The sequence below is a fragment of the Miniopterus schreibersii genome (assembly GCF_964146895.1).
Source record: "Miniopterus schreibersii genome assembly, chromosome: 22".
NCBI lineage: Eukaryota > Metazoa > Chordata > Mammalia > Chiroptera > Miniopteridae > Miniopterus > Miniopterus schreibersii.
The window spans coordinates 15765649-15785520 of NC_138124.1; the positions used below are offsets into that span (position 1 = coordinate 15765649).

General features: G+C 48.8%; 2 protein-coding genes across 3 annotated transcripts in view; one reads left to right on the plus strand and one right to left on the minus strand.

Moving 5' to 3' along the window:
- Positions 1–1127: 1127 nt before the first annotated feature.
- On the minus strand, positions 1128–9101 carry SAXO2 (stabilizer of axonemal microtubules 2). The gene is made up of 4 exons (XM_081124714.1): positions 8962–9101; positions 6939–7118; positions 4460–4662; positions 1128–3587 (listed from the first exon to the last, which is right to left on the minus strand). Exons 1-4 carry the CDS (start codon positions 8997–8999, stop codon positions 2644–2646), a joined length of 1365 nt encoding a protein of 454 aa, XP_080980840.1. The 5' UTR covers positions 9000–9101; the 3' UTR covers positions 1128–2643.
- Positions 9102–9158: 57 nt separating this feature from the next.
- The window catches only part of EFL1 (elongation factor like GTPase 1), a 49329-nt gene continuing 38615 nt past the window's right edge, over positions 9159–19872 (plus strand). Inside the window, exons 1-10 of one of the 2 annotated variants that reach the window (XM_081124796.1) lie at positions 9159–9239; positions 9713–9812; positions 11053–11120; positions 11739–11823; positions 13769–13902; positions 15082–15219; positions 16767–16981; positions 17567–17690; positions 18809–18885; positions 19598–19734. In XM_081124796.1, the coding sequence (XP_080980922.1) occupies positions 9722–9812; positions 11053–11120; positions 11739–11823; positions 13769–13902; positions 15082–15219; positions 16767–16981; positions 17567–17690; positions 18809–18885; positions 19598–19734 (1069 nt within the window). In that variant the 5' untranslated portion in view covers positions 9159–9239; positions 9713–9721. The remainder of the gene's footprint in view (positions 9240–9712; positions 9813–11052; positions 11121–11738; positions 11824–13768; positions 13903–15081; positions 15220–16766; positions 16982–17566; positions 17691–18808; positions 18886–19597; positions 19735–19872) is intronic. The other variant, XM_081124797.1, reaches the window with a different exon arrangement.

The following is a 19872-nucleotide window of genomic DNA, read 5'->3' on the forward strand; positions in this document are numbered from 1 at the left end:
CCACCCATTTACGCATTCCTTGGTCGATTTTTTTAAAAATACGTTTTTTATTGATTTTAGAGAGAGAGAGAAACATCAGTCACGAGCGAGTCATGATCAGCTGCCTCCTGCATGCCCCTCACTGGGTATTGAGCCTGAAATTGGAATCGAACCCGGGACCTCTTAGTTTATGGGTGGACACTCAACTGCTGAGCCACGCCGGCTGGGCTCATGGGTTGCCTTTTGTATGTGTCCTGGCCAGGGATTGAACCTGCGAATTTGGTGTATCGGACGATGCTCTAACTGACTGAGCTACCCGGCCACGGCTTTTTATTTTTCTGTTTCACTAAGGCTCACATAGGTTCCTAGGGGTGGAAAGCGTCATCGGGAGAGAGAGGAAAAGTATCTTGTCATATGCTTATTTGCCATCTTTGGGGGCAGGGTGTTGAATTGTGTCCCACCCCCACCCCCCAAACTTTCTCACTCCCACGATGAGACCTTATTTGGAAACGGGGCCTTTGGGGATGATTCAGTTGAGGTGTGGTTATTAGGGTGGGTGACGCTGGTGAGGTCCTATGTCTGTGGACCCCAATAGGACTGATTTTTTTTATATAAATTCAGACGCAGGTGAGTGTGTACAGGGAGAACACCACGCGGAGAGAAAGGCGGACACCTGCAGGCCAGGGAGCAAACGCCAGCAAAACAGACTCCCCCTCACGGCCCAAGGGAAGCCGGCTCTGCGAACACCCGATCTCAGACTCCTCGCCTCCAGAACTGTGACACCGGACGTCTCTGCGTTGGGCGTCACCCAGTCCGTGGTATTTTGTTACAGCAGCCTGAGCGATAATAGCGAGGCTCAGCTCCGCTGTCCCCGTGAGGAAGCCGGCTCTGGGCCCCCAGGGGCTGCTTGTCCCGCAGCTACTGCTCCAGCTCTGTATTCACACCTGTTACATTGAGCGCTGGGTTTTGGGGAGACCCCCCCCTTCATCTTCGTGTCCTGAGTCCAAGGCACACTGACTCGGGAAACCCCGTGGATTCACAGGGAGGGGACCACCCACAGAGGGACCTGGGTGCCCGGCGCCAGGAGATGGGCCAGGGTGAGGTGCTGCGGTGGTCCCCAGCTCTCCATTTTGCGTGTATTGTAATAGTTCCTGTTAAAAAGGTAAGAATATCGAGTTATGTACAGGTGAGCCTAGATAAGATTTTAGTAAAAGCTCTATTTTTCCAAAGAAAATTGGGCACGGAAACAACTTCACAAAAATTCATTCCTTTTATTGATACTTGATTAGTGTTGCAGAGAAATAGAAAATCTTACACATCACAATATTAGTAAGTACAAAAGTAACTTAAAACAAATCACTTTCAAGTAATTAAAAACGGTTTAACCAAATGGGCTTATTCTCAATGAAGTAACATGGTTTGAACCAAATCGAAAGCTACAAAAGATTAAACTTTAGGGTAAATCATACGCTCGCATAATGCAGTCGTTTATCAAAAACACACACAGGTAGTAAGGGTTTAATGCGTTAGATTTTCAGCACTAACAGGCAACGCGTTCTTTCTGGGATGAGCAGGGTGCAGTTTGCGCCACACGAAGCCCAGTTCTGAGCTGCGACTGGGCGTGGCGACCGGGGCCATGAGGCGACCCTGACGCTTTCTTCAGAGCTGCCCGTCGTTCCTAAAACTGCCCTAGCGAGTGCTCCCTCCTGCCTGGAAACAGTGCTGTCATTCAAACCCCGTTACCCTCGCCAGCCCAAGCTCTCCCTTCTCCGGGACAACTTCTCAGGCGCTTCAGAGGGACGGCTTCTCAGAAATCACGCTGCTGGTAAGCTTGGCACAAGCCAGGGCGTTTTACGGCCCCTGTCCAGGCCGGGAAGTGGCTGTTCTGATTCGGAAGAAGCAGGCGCAGGAAGAGATGGGGTGACCGACTAGCAGTCCCTGACATCCGCTCAGCTCTTTGACTCTCTGGGCGACGACGTATCGCGCGATCCGATGCGCCCGACAATTTTTGCGAGGGAGGCGGGGCAGGTGCCATTTTACAAAGAAAGACGCCGAGGCTCAGAGACACGAGGCGCTTGCCCAGGGTGGCACGGGTGGAATCTGATGTCCTGGGGACTTGAACTCGGACCCCTTGATCCCCAGCCTCCAGGGCCTCTCCTTGTCACACCACGGTGGCTCTTGCTGACGTGAACACAGCGGGGGGCGGCCTCCGAAGCTCGACTCCGTACACAGCAGATGCCTGATGCCTGAGGGAAATGAAGACTCTCGTCTCGGAAGAGACTGAGTGGCGGTGTAGGCGGTTCTAGGGTGCTTGATAAATGGTAACCGGCGTAATTATAAACACAAGTATCGGCGGCGGCAGGTTGCAGACATGGAACTAAACGGCGCATCGGAGATTAAAGTAGCTCCGACGGGGAAGCGCCATCCGGCTTGGAAGAGCGAACGAAAGAAAGCGCAGTCTTCGTGACGGTGTCAACACAAGATGGATTTCGAGATCCTGATTTCCTGTGATACGTCTTCCAGTTTTCTTGATTAAAAAATTTAAAGATGATTTGTATTTAGCTCTCTCATAATTTTTTTTTTTTCCTTCTACTTTAAACCATTGGTTTTGCCCTTGGAGAGCCAGCGTCCCGAGCCACCCTCCTCTTCAGGACGGCTTGCGGGCTAGGAGGCCTCCACGGCGGGCGTGATCTTGCGGAAGAACTTATGACCTCGGGAGTTGGTGGTCTCGAAGACGTAGCCCGGGGGGGAAGGGTAGCTGGCGGGGCAGACTTCCTGCTGCTTCGGGGTGTACTCGGTGGAGTACATGGTCACGTCGTCGAATGGACTAGAGCTCTGGAAGGCGGCGTTTAAGGGCTTGCAGCTCTGCGTGGGGACCGGCTCGTGGGGCACGTAGTGCGATCTGAAGGTGCTCAGACCGTCGAATTTTCCCGACGGGTTGGGAATCTGCTGCTGCTTTCTGATGGGCCCCCGGCGGGAACTCTCCCACGCTGGGAAATCTTCCTGCGTGGTGCTTCTGCCCCGGAAAGGAAACTTGTCCTTCCTCCTCTGAGACACGGGCCGGACGGGCGCGACGCGCGGGGCCTGGTAGGGGACGTAGTCCAGGCGGCTGGTGCTGTGCAGCTGCATGGCCCCCGCAGGAGGGACGTACTCCTGCGCGCTCTTGGCTTCGGGGGGCCGGATTTCCCAGGGCTGGAAACTTTCACGGAACTCGGTGCTCCCTTCAAACTGAGCATCCTGGGCCACCCGGGCGTGCGCAGGTCGGCAGGTTTTTGCGGTCTCGCCAAAAAGCCCCCGAAAGGCGCATCGGTGGGTCGTGAGGTCCTCGAAGGGCCGGGTGCTAGGCCTGTACACTTCCTTCGGCCGAGCGAACTTGGGTTCCAGCTGGTGAGCCACGTAATCGAGGCGGTGGCTCGTGTCCCCCTGGAAAGGGACCGTGGGGCGCTTGGCCACGTTGCTGGGTTTGAAGTTCTGCCTGGGCTGCGTTTCCCGAGGAACGTAGTCATCTTGGAATGTGGTTGAGTTTCCAAATTTCACGGTAGGGGGGTAGTAAGTTTGTTCTGGTTTATAAAGTTCGCTTTTCTGAATGTCCCAAGCTCTGTAATCATCTTGGGGGGGGGGAGAGAGAAAGAGAGCTTTTTTAAATACTGAAGAAAACCACGCTCTTGTCAAAATCGTGACCCAGTTCTCTCACTGCCGAGCACCCGTCCATGTCCGTCGGGAATCTCAACACTAATCAAGGGGACGCTCCTCTGGTTTCCACCAGGCCTGTCCTGTCCTCCCCACCCGCCCCTTGCTCTTCCCGTCTCCCCCCTTTCATTCGTGTAACTTTCCCCTTCGAGATTCACCCGACTCCACCACAGGAAGAAGGAATCGCGGAGCCTGACTGTTGACGGGTTTTGAAGCCAAACGCGTGCGTTGCGGGGGAAGACGGTTTTAGGAGATACGGTTGTGTTCCCGGGTTGGGATTTTTTGCTGTAATTCAGTTAATTGTTAAAGTGATCATAAAATCTAGGATTGACCTGAAAACAGGTTCGATCCCCGGCCCCAAGCGGGGCCGTGTGTGGGAAGCAACCTAATCAATGTGTGTGTCTCCCTCCCTCCCTCCCTCCCTTCCACTCTCTCTAAAAATCAGTGGGAAAAATGTCCTTGGGTGACGATTAACAACATCAAAAAAGGTGTCCTATTGTGCCCGACACGACGTGATGCTGGTTGGAAGGCAGCCTTTGTGTGCTTCTGGGTATCGAGAGAGAAAACCAAGCAGGCGGCTGACTGGGGGCCGGGATCCGGGTCCCTTAACTCTCAATCAGGTCATTTTTTCCCCCCCACTATCCAACATCATTTTGACCACAGAGAGAAACTTTCTTCCTAAGCCGCGAGGACCGAGTTCGGCGACACCAGAATGGCAACTGGATGCTGGACGTCAAAGCCGGACGCGCGTCCCCGCGTTTGGGCTCCGTCCCCTTGGGGGCGGCCTTACCTTTGTAGGTCGGCACGGTGTCCAGCTTTCCTTTCTTGACCTGCCGTCTCTCCCGAGGCCGGACTATCGCCACGGGCTGCACTTGGTAAGAGCCGAAGTTCTGTTTGTAGGTAGTGTCGAGGTCCATCTCCCCCGGTTTGGGCTCGTACTCTTCCGGGGCGTGGCGAGGCTGTGGGACGATTTCATGAGGACGGAAATCCGACCTGAAACACACGAATTTGAAGCATGGCCTCGCAGACCCTCTCGTTTCTCATTCTTCCTGGGCGGGATTGGAATTTTCAACGATCCTAGAGCGGTGATGGTTGGTGAACTGCTTTCAGAGAAGGAATCGAATTCCTTGGTGCCCCATCCCAAAAACAAGAAATAAATATGCCAGACACCTTTGTTTTCGGGACATGGTTACGATGGATCCTGAGTCCGCTGGATGTTACATAAACAAACTCATCCCGAAATTGAATTTTTTCCTGATCTGGAAGGAAGTCTCAGGTGGAAAATGTAATGGATCTGAAAAGAAGTTTAAACATATCCCCTGGGGCCACTTTGTCAAAATCCTTGTTCGTCCAACTTCAAGACTGTAGCCGTCCAGCGGGACGCTCTTTCTTAATGACGCCCTCTGCCTGCCTGCCCGTCGGCAGGTAACAAACGCAGACGTCTCGACGTAAACCACTGTTATGCTTATTCTGAGGGACGGTTTTGATCGCCGCCTCCGCTCGGTGCAGCGCCTGCGAGCTCAGAGAGGTGGTGCGCGTGTGGTTTTTGCCCTTCCCTGGGTCCCAGCTGCCTGACACTTAGTAAGGGCTTAGTAAATATTTAGTGGCTAGATAGCAATAGAAACCACGTACCTCGGCCTCTTCAGACCTGCGAGTTGTTCTTTGCTGCCCCCCGACACCAGCTAGAGGGGAAACGGGCTGAACGCCGAGCGGGCGTGAGGAGGCAGGGGGGGCACGGAGAAAGCTTAGGGGTCCGGGTCTCTCTAGCCAGGTTAGCTGGCTGTTAGAAAACACACCTCCAAGCCCAAAGCAACTTTCTGGAAAGAAGCGGTGAAGGGTAAGTGCACTTTTATTCAGCTGACGCAGCCCCCAAAATGGTCGACGTGTCCAGAGGCGTACTCTCAGGGCAGACGGAAACGAAATGGAAATTGGTAAAGCCGGAAATGGAAGTTGTCGTAGAGCGTTTTTTTTAAGACCCCCCCCATTATGGAAATCTGATGTCCGAGGTCCTTGAGGGCAGGAACCTCTGACCGATGCCTCTGTACTCAGTGCCTAAGGCTGTGCCTTCAATGTAGCGGCCCATGGACAGGAGAGAGAAAACCAACCCATTGTATTGACAGGCACACAGAGACATCAAAAAAGCTTAAGTCCGAATGAAAACTGTAGGCTTAGGGGGACTTTTTTTTTTTAATCACCCAGTGAATAGATATCGAGTGCCTGTTGTGGGCTAGTAGGCATTGTACCAGGTTTCTGGAAACAGTGCTGAGATAAGAATGGACAGAGTTGCCCAGCCGGCGTGGCGCAGTGGTTGAGCGTCCACCCAGGATCCAGGAGGTCGCGGCTCGATTCCCGGTCAGGGCACATGATCCCCAGTAGGGGGCGAGCAGGAGGCAGCCGATCCATGACTCTCATCATTGATGTTTCTCTCTCTCTCCCTCTCCCGTCCTCTCTCTGAAATCAATAAAAACATTAAAAAAAAAAAAATAGACATAGTTCCTGCTTTTACAGAACACCGAGACTCATGATAAATTATAGAAAGATGCTCTGAGAGCTGATGGGGGTTTTCGCCTGGCCTGACGGCTGGGTGAGGTGTCGGAGGCTTCCCACAGTGACAGTGGAGCTGAGACATACAGGTTGAGGAAGAGGGAAATTGTCAGGCAGGTAAACTAGTACCTTGGGAGGCTCTGTGGCAAGGTAAGCCTGGTACCATCAAGGGATGGAAAACGTCCTGCGGGCCGTAAGCGTAAGAGTACAAAGGGCACTGCAGTGGAGGTAATTAGAGAAGCAAGTGGGGCCCAAGCCACGAAGGGGTTTTGGTAAGGAGTTTGTTGTGTATTAAATCCTATAAATTCAATTTTGAAAATTGCAACCTGAAAAAAAAAAAAAAAGCTTGATATGTCTAAAAAAAAGAAAGAAATACAACGGGAAAGTGCAAGTATTTTAAGCAGGCAGGCGGAAGGATTGGGTTTGCCTTTCGCAAAGATCATCCCGGCAGCCTGAAGTACAGAAAACATGAGGACAAGAGACTGCAGCCGGTAAAGACGTATCAGTAGAACGTCTCATTTCCCTTTTCACTGCTTGTCGTTCAGACTGAATTCTCATCTTTGTTTTTTTTTTTTCAGGTTTGCGACTCAGCCAGTCTTCTGCTGCTTGGATTCGTTCGACTTGAATCCATGAAAGGGTTCGACTTAAAAGAGTTAAAGAACTTTATTAAAGACCAGAGGAGCTGGGAGGAAAATAGGTAAAGCGGAGAGTTTCCCAATATTTACTTAAATGTCGTCATCCCTTCCATTTTGCCATGGCACGCCCGGAGCTCCTGCTTGGGTCTGAGGCTCGGAGCTGGAGGAACAGTGCCGTACGTGGGGTATTTCTCCAGGTATTCCGTGGTGGGGTGGTACACGCCGGAATCTTCATAAATCCTCGTGGTTCCATGCGGACAGTGATGTCGCCTGCACAAACACAAACAGACCGAAGGGTGACCCTCACCGTCAGGCACATTTTCTGTTGGCCGGGCAGAGAATAGAAGCTGTCTGAAGTCAACACACTTTCCTGTCTTTTGAGAAAACAGTCCGTGGAAGACGTGAAATCAGGCGTCCGCTTACAGGTGAAAAGTTGTTTCTCAGGGCCCCGAGGGGAAGAGGGAAGATGTCCCCCAAAGATAGGAAAGAGGTAAAAGTTGAGGGGGACAAGACAGGTTCATAGAAAGTGGGGGGGGGGCATGTCTTTGCCACACTCTGTATCAGAGTCCCAGGAGGTGGCCAGATCCCAAAAGAGATGTCTAAAAAGAACCCTACCTACAGTGGTGGCTCCTAGCTTTGTGCCCAAGATGCTCCCAGCTTTGCCAGAGATAACTGTGCCTCAAACAAAAACCTGAACGTGAGGGTGGCCCTCGAAGGATCATAAGAACTTTGGTAAGAAATATTCAGTGGGCCTGACAGTGTGGCTCAGGGGCTGGGCATAGACCTGTGAACCAGGTGGGCAGTTGGATTCCCGGCCAGGGCACGTGCCTGAGTTGCTGGCTCCATCCCCAGTCGGGGGCGTGCAGGAGGCAGCCGATCAGTGACTCTCTCATCATTGATGTTTCCGTCTTTCCCTCTCCCTCTCCCTTCCTCTCTTTGAAATAATATTAAAAATAAATAAATGAATAGAAATTCAGTGGGAAGCATTACCAGTGTCCCAAGTCCAGGCGAGACTCCTACACTGGCAATGCCTCGGCTCCCCGGCCGGTACACTGGCTGGAAGAAAGGGGACCTTTCCAACCATCTAGACTGGATTTCCTGACAGCTGCATGGAAACGAGGGTGCTGGGTTGGGCATCAAAGATTAGAAAAAAAAAAAATTTAACCAATTTTTGCACATTGCTGCTTTGGGGATTCATACCCCACATGTTAATTTATCTTTTAATGTACATCCACTTATGATGTTTACCATGACCTGGGGGACGGGGCACACGGGATGACTGCTTCCCATCTGCATGCAAGTGATTTCCCTTTGGAGGGGATTACGATACGAAGGTAGGGACGTAAAATATTTATTTAGCCACTGTGGAGCTAATCCCTGGGTCAACAGTGAAGCTGCCAAGGAGACGGTTGACGGGTGGAAGCCTGTGAGGCAGGACTCACAGGCCCATCCTGGGTCTCAGGGTGGCCAGTGCTACCTTTCCTCGCCCAGACCCCAAAGGGGCGCTGCCTGGGTGGGAAGGGAGCAGGGCAAGGCCTGGGTGGGAAGCTGGAGGCGCAGAGACGCCCAACACGAGCAGGAAGCTCCGGGATTGCACGCTCCTGTGCTGGTCTCTCTTCTCCACCTTTCTTTAGACAAAATCTTTGCCGGGCCTGCGTGGCTCAGCAATTGAGCATCGACCTGGGATCCCCGAGATCCAGGTTCGAGTCCCGGTCAGGGCACAGGCTGGGTTGTGGGTTCGATCCCCAGCAGGAGGCAGCCCATCAGTGACTCTCACTGATGTTTCTCTCCCCCTCTCCCTTCCTCTCTCTGAAATCAATAAAAAAAAATATTTAAAAAATAAATAAAAATCTTTGGGGGACATCCAGTCTCCCAGCGGCTGGATCCGATCGCACCCCTTTACCCGCCTCCGTGGGGCCACACCTCTGACGTGTCACCTGCCCTCCGGGTGGCGGGTGACTGAGCCCCCGGACCGGGCGCCTGCCCCGCAGAAACGCGCAGAAACCCAGCCGCCGCCCCCGGCGCCCGCGGCCCGGCTCACCCGCAGGTGCAGGTCTGACACAGGCACCGGCTCCGCATCTCCCCGCCCCCCGGCGCCCGCGGCCCGGCTCACCCGCAGGTGCAGATCTGGCACAGGCACCGGCTCCGCATCTCCCCGCCGGCCCGCGGGGTCCCTGGCCGCGCGCCGCACCCGCCGCTTCCCAGCTCCGCCGCGCCTGCCGTCGTCTAGGCAACGCGGACGCCCGGGAGACCGACGCCGCGCCGGCTTCCGGTGCGACGTCAGCGCGCGCGGGTCAGAGGTCGTGCGTCCCCGGCCCCGCCCCTCGCGCTGAAAGTTGTGCGCTCGCGGAGCTCGGGGTGCCCGGGACGCGCGCGTGAGAGAGAAGCCCGGTGAGGGGTCCGAGCGGGCGGGCGGCGCGGGGGCGCGGGGTCCTGTCTGCGCGCTCCGAGCCGCGTGGGGGCCCGGGGCGGCGTGGGGACCCGGGCGCTGAGGCGAGGCGGCGTGCAGACTCGGGGTGTTTCCCTCCCCGGGGAACGGGGCGCGGGACGTCCTGCCGCGCGTGGGGAGTAGCAGGTGCCCGCACGCTGCCCTCAGGCCCCGCGGGCGCCCCGAGCGGGGGCTTTTCCCTCCAGGGGGAGCGGGGGGGCCGGGGTGTCGCCGCCGCTCCCGCTGGACTTAGGCCGGGGCGCGTCCCGTCGGGAACCGTCCGTCGCGGGCCTTCCCGGGGCGGGGCGCCTGGGCGGCTCCCGGCATTTTTTAAATTTTATTTTATTTTTTATTCTCATTATTTGAACGCCCGGCCTGGAGCCCAGGTGCCGTTTGTGACCCTTTTTTGTCTTTTTAAACTTCCCGTCCCGGGAAGAAGGCGGCCATGGGGCTCCCCAGCCTGGAGAAGATGGTCCAGCTGCAGAAGCGCACGGCCAACATCAGGAACATCTGCGTCCTGGCGCACGTCGACCACGGTAAGGGCCCCACCGCGTGTTTTGGTGTTTTTTTGGTGTTTTTTTGTGTTTTTGTTTTTGTTTTGAAGAGCCTTGCGGTGGGTCATTGAGGGGCCGCGTCCCGGGGCGGGCGGGGCGGGGCGGGACGCCGGGCTTATTTCCGGTCGGGGCTGCGTCCGACGCGCTGGGGGTTGCACGTAAGAAGTGAACGCGGCTGACGCGCGATTTGCTTTCTGGTGTGTGTGCCTTGTGTTCCGTTCTGTGTGTTGAGTTTTGTTTTTTTAAAGTTATAAATGTGCATATAAATATGTTTTTAAAATATATCTTTGTTGATTTTATAAGAGGGAGGGAAGGAGGGAGAGAGAAACTTCAATGAGAATGGGAGTTATTGATGGGCGCCCCCTGCTGGGGATCCAGGAGCCTGCGCCCCCGACCGGGAACCGAACCTCCATCTCTTGGTTCATAGGTGGATGCTCAATTGCTGAGTGAGGCTGGTTGGCTGTTTGGGGTGTTTTTTTGTTGTTGTTGTTTTTAGATGTCCATCGGGTGCATTCCCGGTGGAGGCACCTGAGTGTCTTGTCAGCTCCCAGCATTTATTTTTAAAAATTATTTGAGTGCCTTGCCCCGGAGCCCAGGTGCCGTTTTGTGATCCATTGCTTTTCAGAGAGAGGTGGGGGCGGGGGGGGGGGGGCGCGGCAGAGACATTGATGTGAGAGAGACACATCCATTGGTTGCCTCTCACACACGCCCCAAAGGGCCAGGGATGGAGCCTGCAACCTAGGTACTTGCCCTTGGCCCCCCCTCCCCCAATCAAGCTCGAGACCCTTTGGTGCTCTAACGATTGAGCCACACCGGCCAGGGCTGTTGCGTTGTTTTTTTTTTGTTTTTTTTCCTAAGCCAGTTCTTACAGTTAGATGTTAAACCTGTAGAGATATAACACCTCTCCCTCCACATTTTTTAAAAAAGAAATAGAGCCCCGAGTGGTGTGGCTCAGTGGTTAGAGTGCCGTCAGGAGCACTGAAGGGTCGTAGGTTCGATTTCCAGTCAAGGCACACGTGCCCAGGTTTCGGATTCCATCCCCTGTTGGGGCACATAGGGGATACAACCCATCGATCTTTCTCTCTCTTTCTCTCTCTTTCCCTTCCTCTCTCTAGAATCAATGAAAAAAGCATATCCTTGGGTGAGGCATAAAATAAAAATAAAAGTAAAATGTATTTAAAAATAAAAACGTAGGTTTGAATTAATACTGTTATTTTAACAGGAAAAACTACTTTGGCTGACTGTCTTATATCTAGCAATGGAATCATCTCCAGCCGCCTGGCAGGCAAGGTATGCTGTTATACTTGATAGACACTGTTAGCCATCTCCAGTGGATGAACCATTTTGCAAAGCCCAGAGAATGGGATGCAGGCCCTGATCCGTGGGCATTAACACTTCATGAAAGCCATCCGGTAATTGGCAGTGTTAGAAATGTCTTCTACCCTATCATTTTTTAAAATTGTGTTAGAAAATCTAATTTAGGAAAAGAAGTGAAGGCTTCTCTTGCTTCTAGAGACTTTCTGTTTGCACCTCTGTTCAGACTTTGTTAAGAGGCTGTGCAGAGAAGAATGGTTGTGTTCTTGATGAATGGAAGAAAATTCCCCAAATACTGCCTTCTGTGATTGCTCATGGACTACCAATCATTCATGGCTGACATTTGAATGAGCAACTCTCTGGGGAGGGTATATGGTGTTTGAATACATTTGGAAAGCGGTCATGTCTTTCAGTTTGCCTGTGTTCTCCTTCCCATGACAACTTCCATTTTCCAACCCCCTCCCCTTTAAAGAAAAATACGAAGGGCATTTAGTTTAAAAGGTAAACATTTAAAAGAAACGTCCAAACCATCACATCTTAACATCACATTTTAATACATTGGGAAGTAAGGATGCTTATGTTGCATTTTCACAGTTACGGTACATGGACAGCAGAGAAGATGAACAGATCCGAGGCATCACTATGAAATCCAGTGCCATTTCCCTGCATTATGCAGAAGGTAAGCCAATCGATCTTCTAAAGGAAAATAGTTCTGAATCTTCCGTGTCCTCCTTTCTTTCCTGTATTAATCGTGTGCCCCAGTGTCTTTGCTTTATATTCCACAAGTTGCATTCTTGCCTCTCCAAATAATCTGTTGTCAGTCAGGCTCTTCAGACTTGGATGCAGGTGAGGACCTCTGGCTGGCTTGCAGATGGAAAAGCTGGCTGGTCACACCTGTCCCCCCCATCCACACAGGTGACTGGATTTCTTCAGAATGAAGGTCAGGAGTCCTAAGAACTTGCTGTCTCAGCCTTAGTGTTCCATTTCCTGGCTGGGTCCTTGTTCTGTCCCATGGCCTGTGTATTGGGTTAAGAATCTTATTGATGTCTACAGCTTGCTATCCCCAAATAAGGATGTCATTTTCACAGTAACTCTTCTAGGAGTTGAAAAGGATTATTATGTTTGGCTAGAGGTCATTGGTAGGTGGCCAGAGCTGTGGGGATGGAGGCCTTTCTGAAAATTAAGGAGTTAATATGGGATGAATACACATGGCAATCCCGTGACAATATGTTACTCGCAAGGCCCCAGTGCCCATTGAAATCCTTAACCTAGTGTTGGGCAATCACTGCCAGCGGAGTCTTGGCCTGTGAGGTGAAATGCATGCCGTCCTGAGTATGGTGGTCAAAGCTGTGTCTTTGGATTGGGTGGGTTTGAACGTCCGCTCTGCCACTTTGCAGTGTTTGGTCTTAGTCAGTGCACCTTAGAGTTGGGTTCTAGCTGGATGTCCTGCAGATATGTAGCTTTTTGTGCTCTCATGTTCTGCTCTGTAAAATTGGGCAAATGGTAGTAACTTCCACAAAGGGTGGTTGTAGGTAGACGTTAAAGAACGTCTGTAAAGTGCGTAGATCAGTGCCGGGCACAAGCGGATAGTCCACAAATGGGAGCCATGGCTATCGTCACTGTGTTGTCGTCATCGTGTGCTTAGGGCACAAGTCAGGTCATCAGGTGTTAAAATTGCACTGGGGGAAATCCTTTAAGTGGCCCGTAACTTGTCATGTTTAGTCTCATGGTAGTTCTGGCGCCCACAGAACTGAGCAGCAGAGTGAAGAGAAGAAGGGAAAGTAAAGTATATATGCAGGTGTTTGAGCATTCTGATAATTATTTTGCCTTTAAAAGAGAATTGTGTCAAATTAGCAACAAATGGGGAATAAGTATAGAATTCTGATTGATTACTGTTTTTGTGCATGGTCTCCTTCTGTTTTAATGTTAAGTCTCTGTAACTGGGATGGCCAGTTCTGGTTTGCCTGGGACTGACATAGGGCTAGTGGGTCATGGTCGCCCGGAGATAAGCTTAATACTTTTGTTTGTTGTAAGGATTAAAGGAGATGTATATGTGAGAATACTTAGCACACTGCTCGGCACATAGTAGCTACTCCTTAAATTTTTGTAGAATTGACTCTAAGTCTTGATTGAGCAGATTCATACCTGCCCTTTGAGATTGTGTAGGGAAGTAGTTGGCCAGTTGCTTTGTGTCTTTTCACATTGGCATTTCCTGTTTGGGCCCCTTTGAACAGCCTTCCGTCTCAGGCGCTGGTTCCTTTTAGTCTCAACTTCCTAATCTGTAAAGTGAGTATAGTAATATTCATCTAATAGGGTTATTGTAAGGATTCAATAATGTGATTAGCACACTAAAATTGTTTACCCAGCACAGTGCCTGGCTCACAGGAGGCTCTTAGGAAGTGGTAACGGTTAGAGTGATAAAGTCTGAACACTTTGTATAGGTGCCATTTGGAATCAGTAGTTTCATCAGTGGGAATCCTAGGTTGGAACGGCAGCTGTTGATGGAGCCTTTGCCTTCTTTACCTTACAGTCATTCCCAGAAGCTTTCTTGTTCTGGGAATGCCCGAGGAAGAGCACTGTATATCTGCACGGCTGACAGTGCCTGTCCTCACGTTTCATTTCAGGTAATGAGGAGTACCTGATTAACCTGATAGACTCTCCAGGACATGTGGACTTCTCCTCCGAAGTGTCGACGGCTGTTCGCATCTGCGACGGGTGCATCATTGTGGTCGATGCTGTGGAAGGAGTCTGTCCACAGGTAGTGGCTGTGATGTGAAAATATCTGACCAGTTGAGGAAGGTGGGAAGGAGGAGGAACTGACTGTTGATTATTGTGTGCAGTTAGACATGTCACTGACAAAGTCAGTTTTACATTTTACATTCAGCAGCGTTCCAGTCTACGGTGGAGTTAAGTCACCCACCTTTTGAAGGGATTTTAGAGAGGATGACTTTAACTTACGTACTTGAAGTGTCTCATATCCTCTTATACAGGGACTCGGCAGAAGTGGGAGAAATGCTGGATTTGGGGACAGTATTGTGGTTTTACTCCAGTGGGAAAGGTTTCTGATCTGTGAGAGGATGTTGAGAGCAGACTCCTTCTCCTGCTCTTCTGTGTTTTTAATCTGGTGTTTCTCATCTTTCCATCAAAGTTGGAAAAGTTCACCCCTAAGGTCAGCGTGAACACTTAGTTCTGATGGGCGTGGAGTTCGGTGTGGCTCTCTAATCTGTTCTTTTAATAATTTTTCTTGAAACCTTATGTTTTATTTTTAAAATGTTGTCAACTTACAGCCTACTTCTTAATATACCCTTGTTTATTTCATGTTTATTAATATTTTACAGAAAGAATAGTAAAAGGTTTAAGTGACTTGAATGGAGTCAAGTTGATAATTCCTAGAAGATGTGCCCTAATTATTCTGTAGCTTCTCCTCTGGTTTCCCTAAGGGCACAGGCACCTCAGCTTGAGTAGCACAGCCTTAGTCCATGTAGTGTCTTAGGTATCCTGACAAGATAAGTGAAATTAACACACCTGATTGTAGAAGAGCAGAATAGTGGTTAGTGCTAGCAGATGGGGTTATGTTCAGTAAGGTGTACACAGGGCCTTCTGAGGGAGTGTTCGGTGTGTTGGCAGCATAAGTGTTTGTTTTTAAAATCTGTGTGTGTGTGTGTAAAATTCCACTAAGTTCTTCACTGTCTTACGCAGTTTTATGTATTCTTCCTAAACAAATTGTCAATCTCATGAAGGCAAGGAGGGTTCCTAGTCTGCAGTTCTCTGCTGATGTAACGTGTGGTTTGTGAATGTCTAGTGAGCACCTGCGTCTGACAGGCGTAGTCTGAGTTATGATAAAGGAGTATGGAAATGAGCTGATTATTAATCAAGATTTTTTAATGTGCTTTAATTGCTTCAAATCATTTTATATTTTCCTTTCTGTTTTAATCAGACACAGGCAGTTCTGCGACAAGCCTGGCTCGAAAATATCCGCCCAGTGTTGGTGATAAATAAGATAGATCGCTTGATAGTGGAACTGAAATTCACCCCACAGGAGGCCTATTCTCACCTCAAGAATATTTTAGAGCAGGTATTTTATTCTTTACTTGAGTATTTTTAAAATCAGGGCTCAAAGAAGAGTCATAAGGAAGTTGCTAAGTTGAGTATGAGGCAATGCTACAGAAAATTCACTTTTCCACATAAGATTCATATGGGCTGGAATCACCATACTACAACGGAGGCTGCAGGACAGGCATTCTCTCAGGAGTCCCCCCCTCCTGGAAGCATCCTTGAGCATAAAGCTTGGACAGTAGGTTTTAATGCTCTCTTGTTTAAAATATTGGAGTTTGGTTCCAAAGGGAAGCAATATTAAGAGGCTCTTTGGTTTTTTATTACCTGTCTTGAGATTAAATTTTAACCTAAGCATGCATTCATTTTATTCGGCGAACATTTACGTGGTTACATGTTGAATAAAGGAATTCTTGGGTGTCCATTGTATGCTAGCGATTGTGAATGTAATGGCAGACAGGTCAAAGATCTCACTGTGGAGAGGGAGTCAGAACGATGAGATGAGCCCTGGTGTGATTTGAGATCACAGGTGAGGGCCACCTCACCCAGATCGGGTCCAGAGGGAAGAGAGAGTTGGGAAAAGTTTAACAGTGGAAGCCTTGAGACTGAAGAAGGGTGGTGTTTGCCAGGTAGAGAACTGTGGCCGGGGCACTTGAGAGAGAAGGGATAAGACGTACAGTCGTAAAGGCAAGAAAAAGCGTAGTACAGTGTTTTATTCGGAGAACTTCAGGTTGGTTGTTACAGATGAAGAATCAGATCATGTTACGCAGTGACAGGAGGTGGGAGTAGAAAGGAATTCAGGGCTTAGATTATGTGAACCTTGTGCGCCATGTATGTAGGTTTGAACTCTCTTCTTCCAGACAATGGAGCACCATTGGTGAGACCAACTTGAGAATATTTGCTGAAGGGGGGTGATGCTGAGTGTAGAGCAGTGAACAAGAATGGATCAGTGGGTCTGGCTCTCTGTAGAGATGGCCGGGGATTGGCACAGGTGAAATATTCCTGCCTGCAATGGAAGGAGACGGGGCCAGTGGGATTTGCAGATAAAGGCCAATGGGCTGGAATATGGGGAGCTTGCAGATTTCTGAATAATAGGCTCCATTTTCTCTCCGAGACAGGAAATAAGATTACTTACTGGAGAGTGAAAGTAGGTGGGCGTTAGAGGTCAGAAGGGGGGCCTGAAAGTGGTGAGAAGTTTAAATAGCTGATGTGAGAAAGGGTCAGGGAGTTGGCTAAGGTTGCAGACTAGGATTGTGTGGGTTGGAAACCATGAGTTCCTATTGTCTCCAGGCCCCAGTCCTGAAAAATGGGTGAAGGTATGACATGTGAATGTTTACATTAAAATAGCCACAGAAACGACCATTCAAAAGCCTTACAATTTAGTCTTGCTGGGTTTGGAAAGAATGGGTTGATAATATGGAAGTTATTTATTGTAAATGTCAACGTAATGTGAGCCCAAACTGACTGATGGATGATTCTCTAGGCTTAACAAGTGTTAGTCACGGGGTCCCCTACCTTGGGCACGCTAAGCATCCGGCTGACATTCTGCCATTTCACTCTCTCTCCTAGATTAATGCGCTCACGGCAACTCTTTTTACTTCTAAAGTCCTAGAAGAAAGAGCAGAGAGAGAAAGCGAATCCCAGGGGAACCCAAACTCTGACCCAGCAGAGCAAGTGTATGACTGGAGTGCTGGCTTGGAGGACACGGATGACTCTCACCTGTACTTCTCTCCAGATCAGGGGAACGTGGTGTTCACTAGTGCCATAGACGGGTGGGGCTTCGGGTAAGTTCATTTGCATCTAATTAAATCTCTGGATTTTACACCCAACTGATATTTTAAATTGAACTTTTTATTTTGAGATAATTGTAATGCACTCCAGTTGTAAGAAAGAATACAGATTCTCTTTTTACTCATCCCTGGAGTAGCAGCAAGACAGGGCAACCAATTGATGTTTCTGCCTCACATCGATGTTTCTCTCTCTCTCCTTCCTTCTTCCTCTCTCTCCCCCTTCATCTTGCTCTAAAAAAACCAATAGAAACATATCCTCTGATGAGGTTTTTTAAAAAAAAAGAAAGGGAGCTATAGCCTGAATTCTGATTCATGTGATGTAGGGAGCAGTGCACAAGAACGTGGGCTCTGGACCTAGGTGCTTGGGCTTGAATCCCAGCTTCACCTGTTACCTGTGATGTCTGTTCTGCTTTACCCTTTTCTGTAGAAAGCGGGAGATAATTCGCACCTCGTAGGAGAGTTGAGATGATTGCATTTAGTAATAAAGTAGAATAGTACCTGGCACAGGAAAACTCAAGTGTTAGCTGTACTTATTCTTACTGTTGTTACTAATAACATAAACACTTGCTTTTCCTTCAGAATTGAGCACTTTGCCAAAATCTACAGTAAAAAAATTGGCATTAAAAGGGAAGTTCTTATGAAAACATTGTGGGGAGATTATTACATAAATATGAAGGCTAAGAAGATTATGAAGGTTGACCAGGTAATGTGGCGTATGTTCCTTTTGAATGTGGGTTGCGCTCCTGCCTTAAGAGAACCTGTACTGTAACACCTGTCACAGATGTAATTTGGCTTACGTGGGTCAGTTCGTGAAGCATTTTTCACTGTGTATATTTGGTTAAAGCTTGGGAATCTTGCATCCAAATACTGCTTAAATAGAGTTCTTTACATGTAGGGAACAAAGAATTGCTTTTTTTTTTTAGAGCAGAAAAATCTCAGATCCTGGTCCCTTGAAGACCATACTTTGCATCATGTGCTTGTGTGTCGCCTTCACCATAGACAGACGTCTCTCTCACACGTCTCTGTAGGGCCCGCACTACAGTCCTAGTCTCAGCTGAGGCCTTTTCTTATCCAGTGCCTGTCACATGAGTGCTGATGGGAGACGTGGTGCTCCCTGAACTCCGCCTTCTGTAGACAGGCTGTGCAGGACTCCCGAGTCACATGCCTCAAAGTGTCCTTTTCCTGGGGCTTTTTTCCTAAATGTAAAATTCAGGGTTTTATAAATTTATTCTCATTGAAGAGCATATATATTCTTTTAGGAAGTACTCATAAAGGCACTGGAAAGAAAAAATTCAGAGGCCAGCACTGCTAATGCTACGGTTTTAGTTTCTTTTATTGTTTTTGAATATATATATCCCTCAGTTGAGATTATACTGTTTATGTCATGTAGTGGCTTTTTTGCTTGATATTATGTCTAAAAAAACCATTGTGAACATCTTTCCTTTGCCACTAAAAGCTTTTAATAAACTATATTTTAAAAGGAGCCAGTGCAGTGAAGTGGGAAAGAGCATGTTTGAGAGTCTGACTTTGTGTTTGAATCTCTAGCCACTGAGCTACACCGGCCAGGGCTCTGTGGTTTTTTGATGGCAGTAGTGGGGCAGCCACAGTGATATGCTCCCCAGAGTCTTGTCCTTTGTGAAGTCCATAATTCCCATAAGAAGAGAACAGTGGGGTTATTATAACTACTTTTCTCCACTTTGCTGTTGAATAAATATTTCCTAGTAGAAATGAGACGTATCGATAATAAAACATACCAAAAATGAATATTTAAGATACCTATTAAATACTCAGAAACCTAAGCATATACGTTCTTTTTTACAGGCAAAAGGAAAGAAACCATTATTTGTACAGTTGATCCTGGAAAATATATGGAGTTTGTATGATGCTGTCTTGAAAAAGTAAGAGTGTATAAAACTGTTTATCTTTGGGCAACATAATTTGCCTCAGTTTCCAGTTCGATGAGGAAACTAGGGAAAGCTGATAGACGGAGAAAGTGAAGAGAACCTTTATGGATGAGTTGGTTACGGGGCATGGAGACGATTTAAGGGGTACGTGTCACCCAAGTCCAGGGTAGCAGAAGGGACAGAACAGAAATATTTTATGGAGTGCTGAAGTGAAGAGACGAAAGGATGGAAAGAAACATTGGACCTTTGTTTTTGCAAACCCAGTTTAAAATAAAATAGTAGCTGTGGTAGAGAGGGGCTTGCTGTCTAGGGTCATCAGTGGGGAACTTGGGCAAAAGCTTGCTTGGTGCAAGTGGAAAAGAAAGTTTGCGGTAGTGAGTTTAGTTTCTAGGTTATTCCAGAGTTGGATCAATGCCTTTTTAGCGTGCATTTATAAGACATTCAGCGGTTGGCATAGCTTGTTTAAGGAGGTAGTGGAATGGTGCCTCACGAAAAGCTTTAAAGAAAGGTTCACTTAAAAGCATAGGAGTGGAGATTGGGTCCTATACTGTGGCAGGAGCCCCTTCCAATCATTTTTTAGTTTTTTGTAGAAAAAGTAATACATGAGGAATGAATGTGTCAAATAATGTTGAGTTCCTTTTTCTCACTGCTCCTTTCTATCTGTATGTAACCCCCTCCCCCCCCCAATCTTGTATGTTTGCTGTAGGGACAAAGAAAAAATTGATAAAATAGTGACTTCTTTAGGATTAAAAATTGGAGCCCGGGAGGCACGACATTCAGACCCTAAAGTCCAGATCAGTGCCATTTGCAGTCAGTGGCTACCCATATCCCATGCTGTTCTTGGTATCCTTTATTATAATGACTTGAAGGTGTTTCTTTTTATTTTTGTTTAGTGATCTGTAAAAATAGAAACTTTTTATTTTACTAAAATTTACATATAGGTAATTTCGGTATTTTAGATCACTGTTTTATTTAAACTCT

What these genes read in the sequence shown, in the direction of transcription:
- SAXO2 (XM_081124714.1), bottom strand. Translation starts at nt 8,999, where the DNA reads ATGCGGAGCCGGTGCCTGTGCCAGATCTGCACCTGCGG. An exon ending in GAAGGGATGACGACATTTAA is followed by an intron (nt 4,663 to 6,938) that starts GTAAATATTGGG and finishes CGTGTGTTTCAG; the next exon opens with GTCGGATTTCCGTCCTCATG. An exon ending in CACCGTGCCGACCTACAAAG is followed by an intron (nt 3,588 to 4,459) that starts GTAAGGCCGCCC and finishes CCCCCCCCCAAG; the next exon opens with ATGATTACAGAGCTTGGGAC.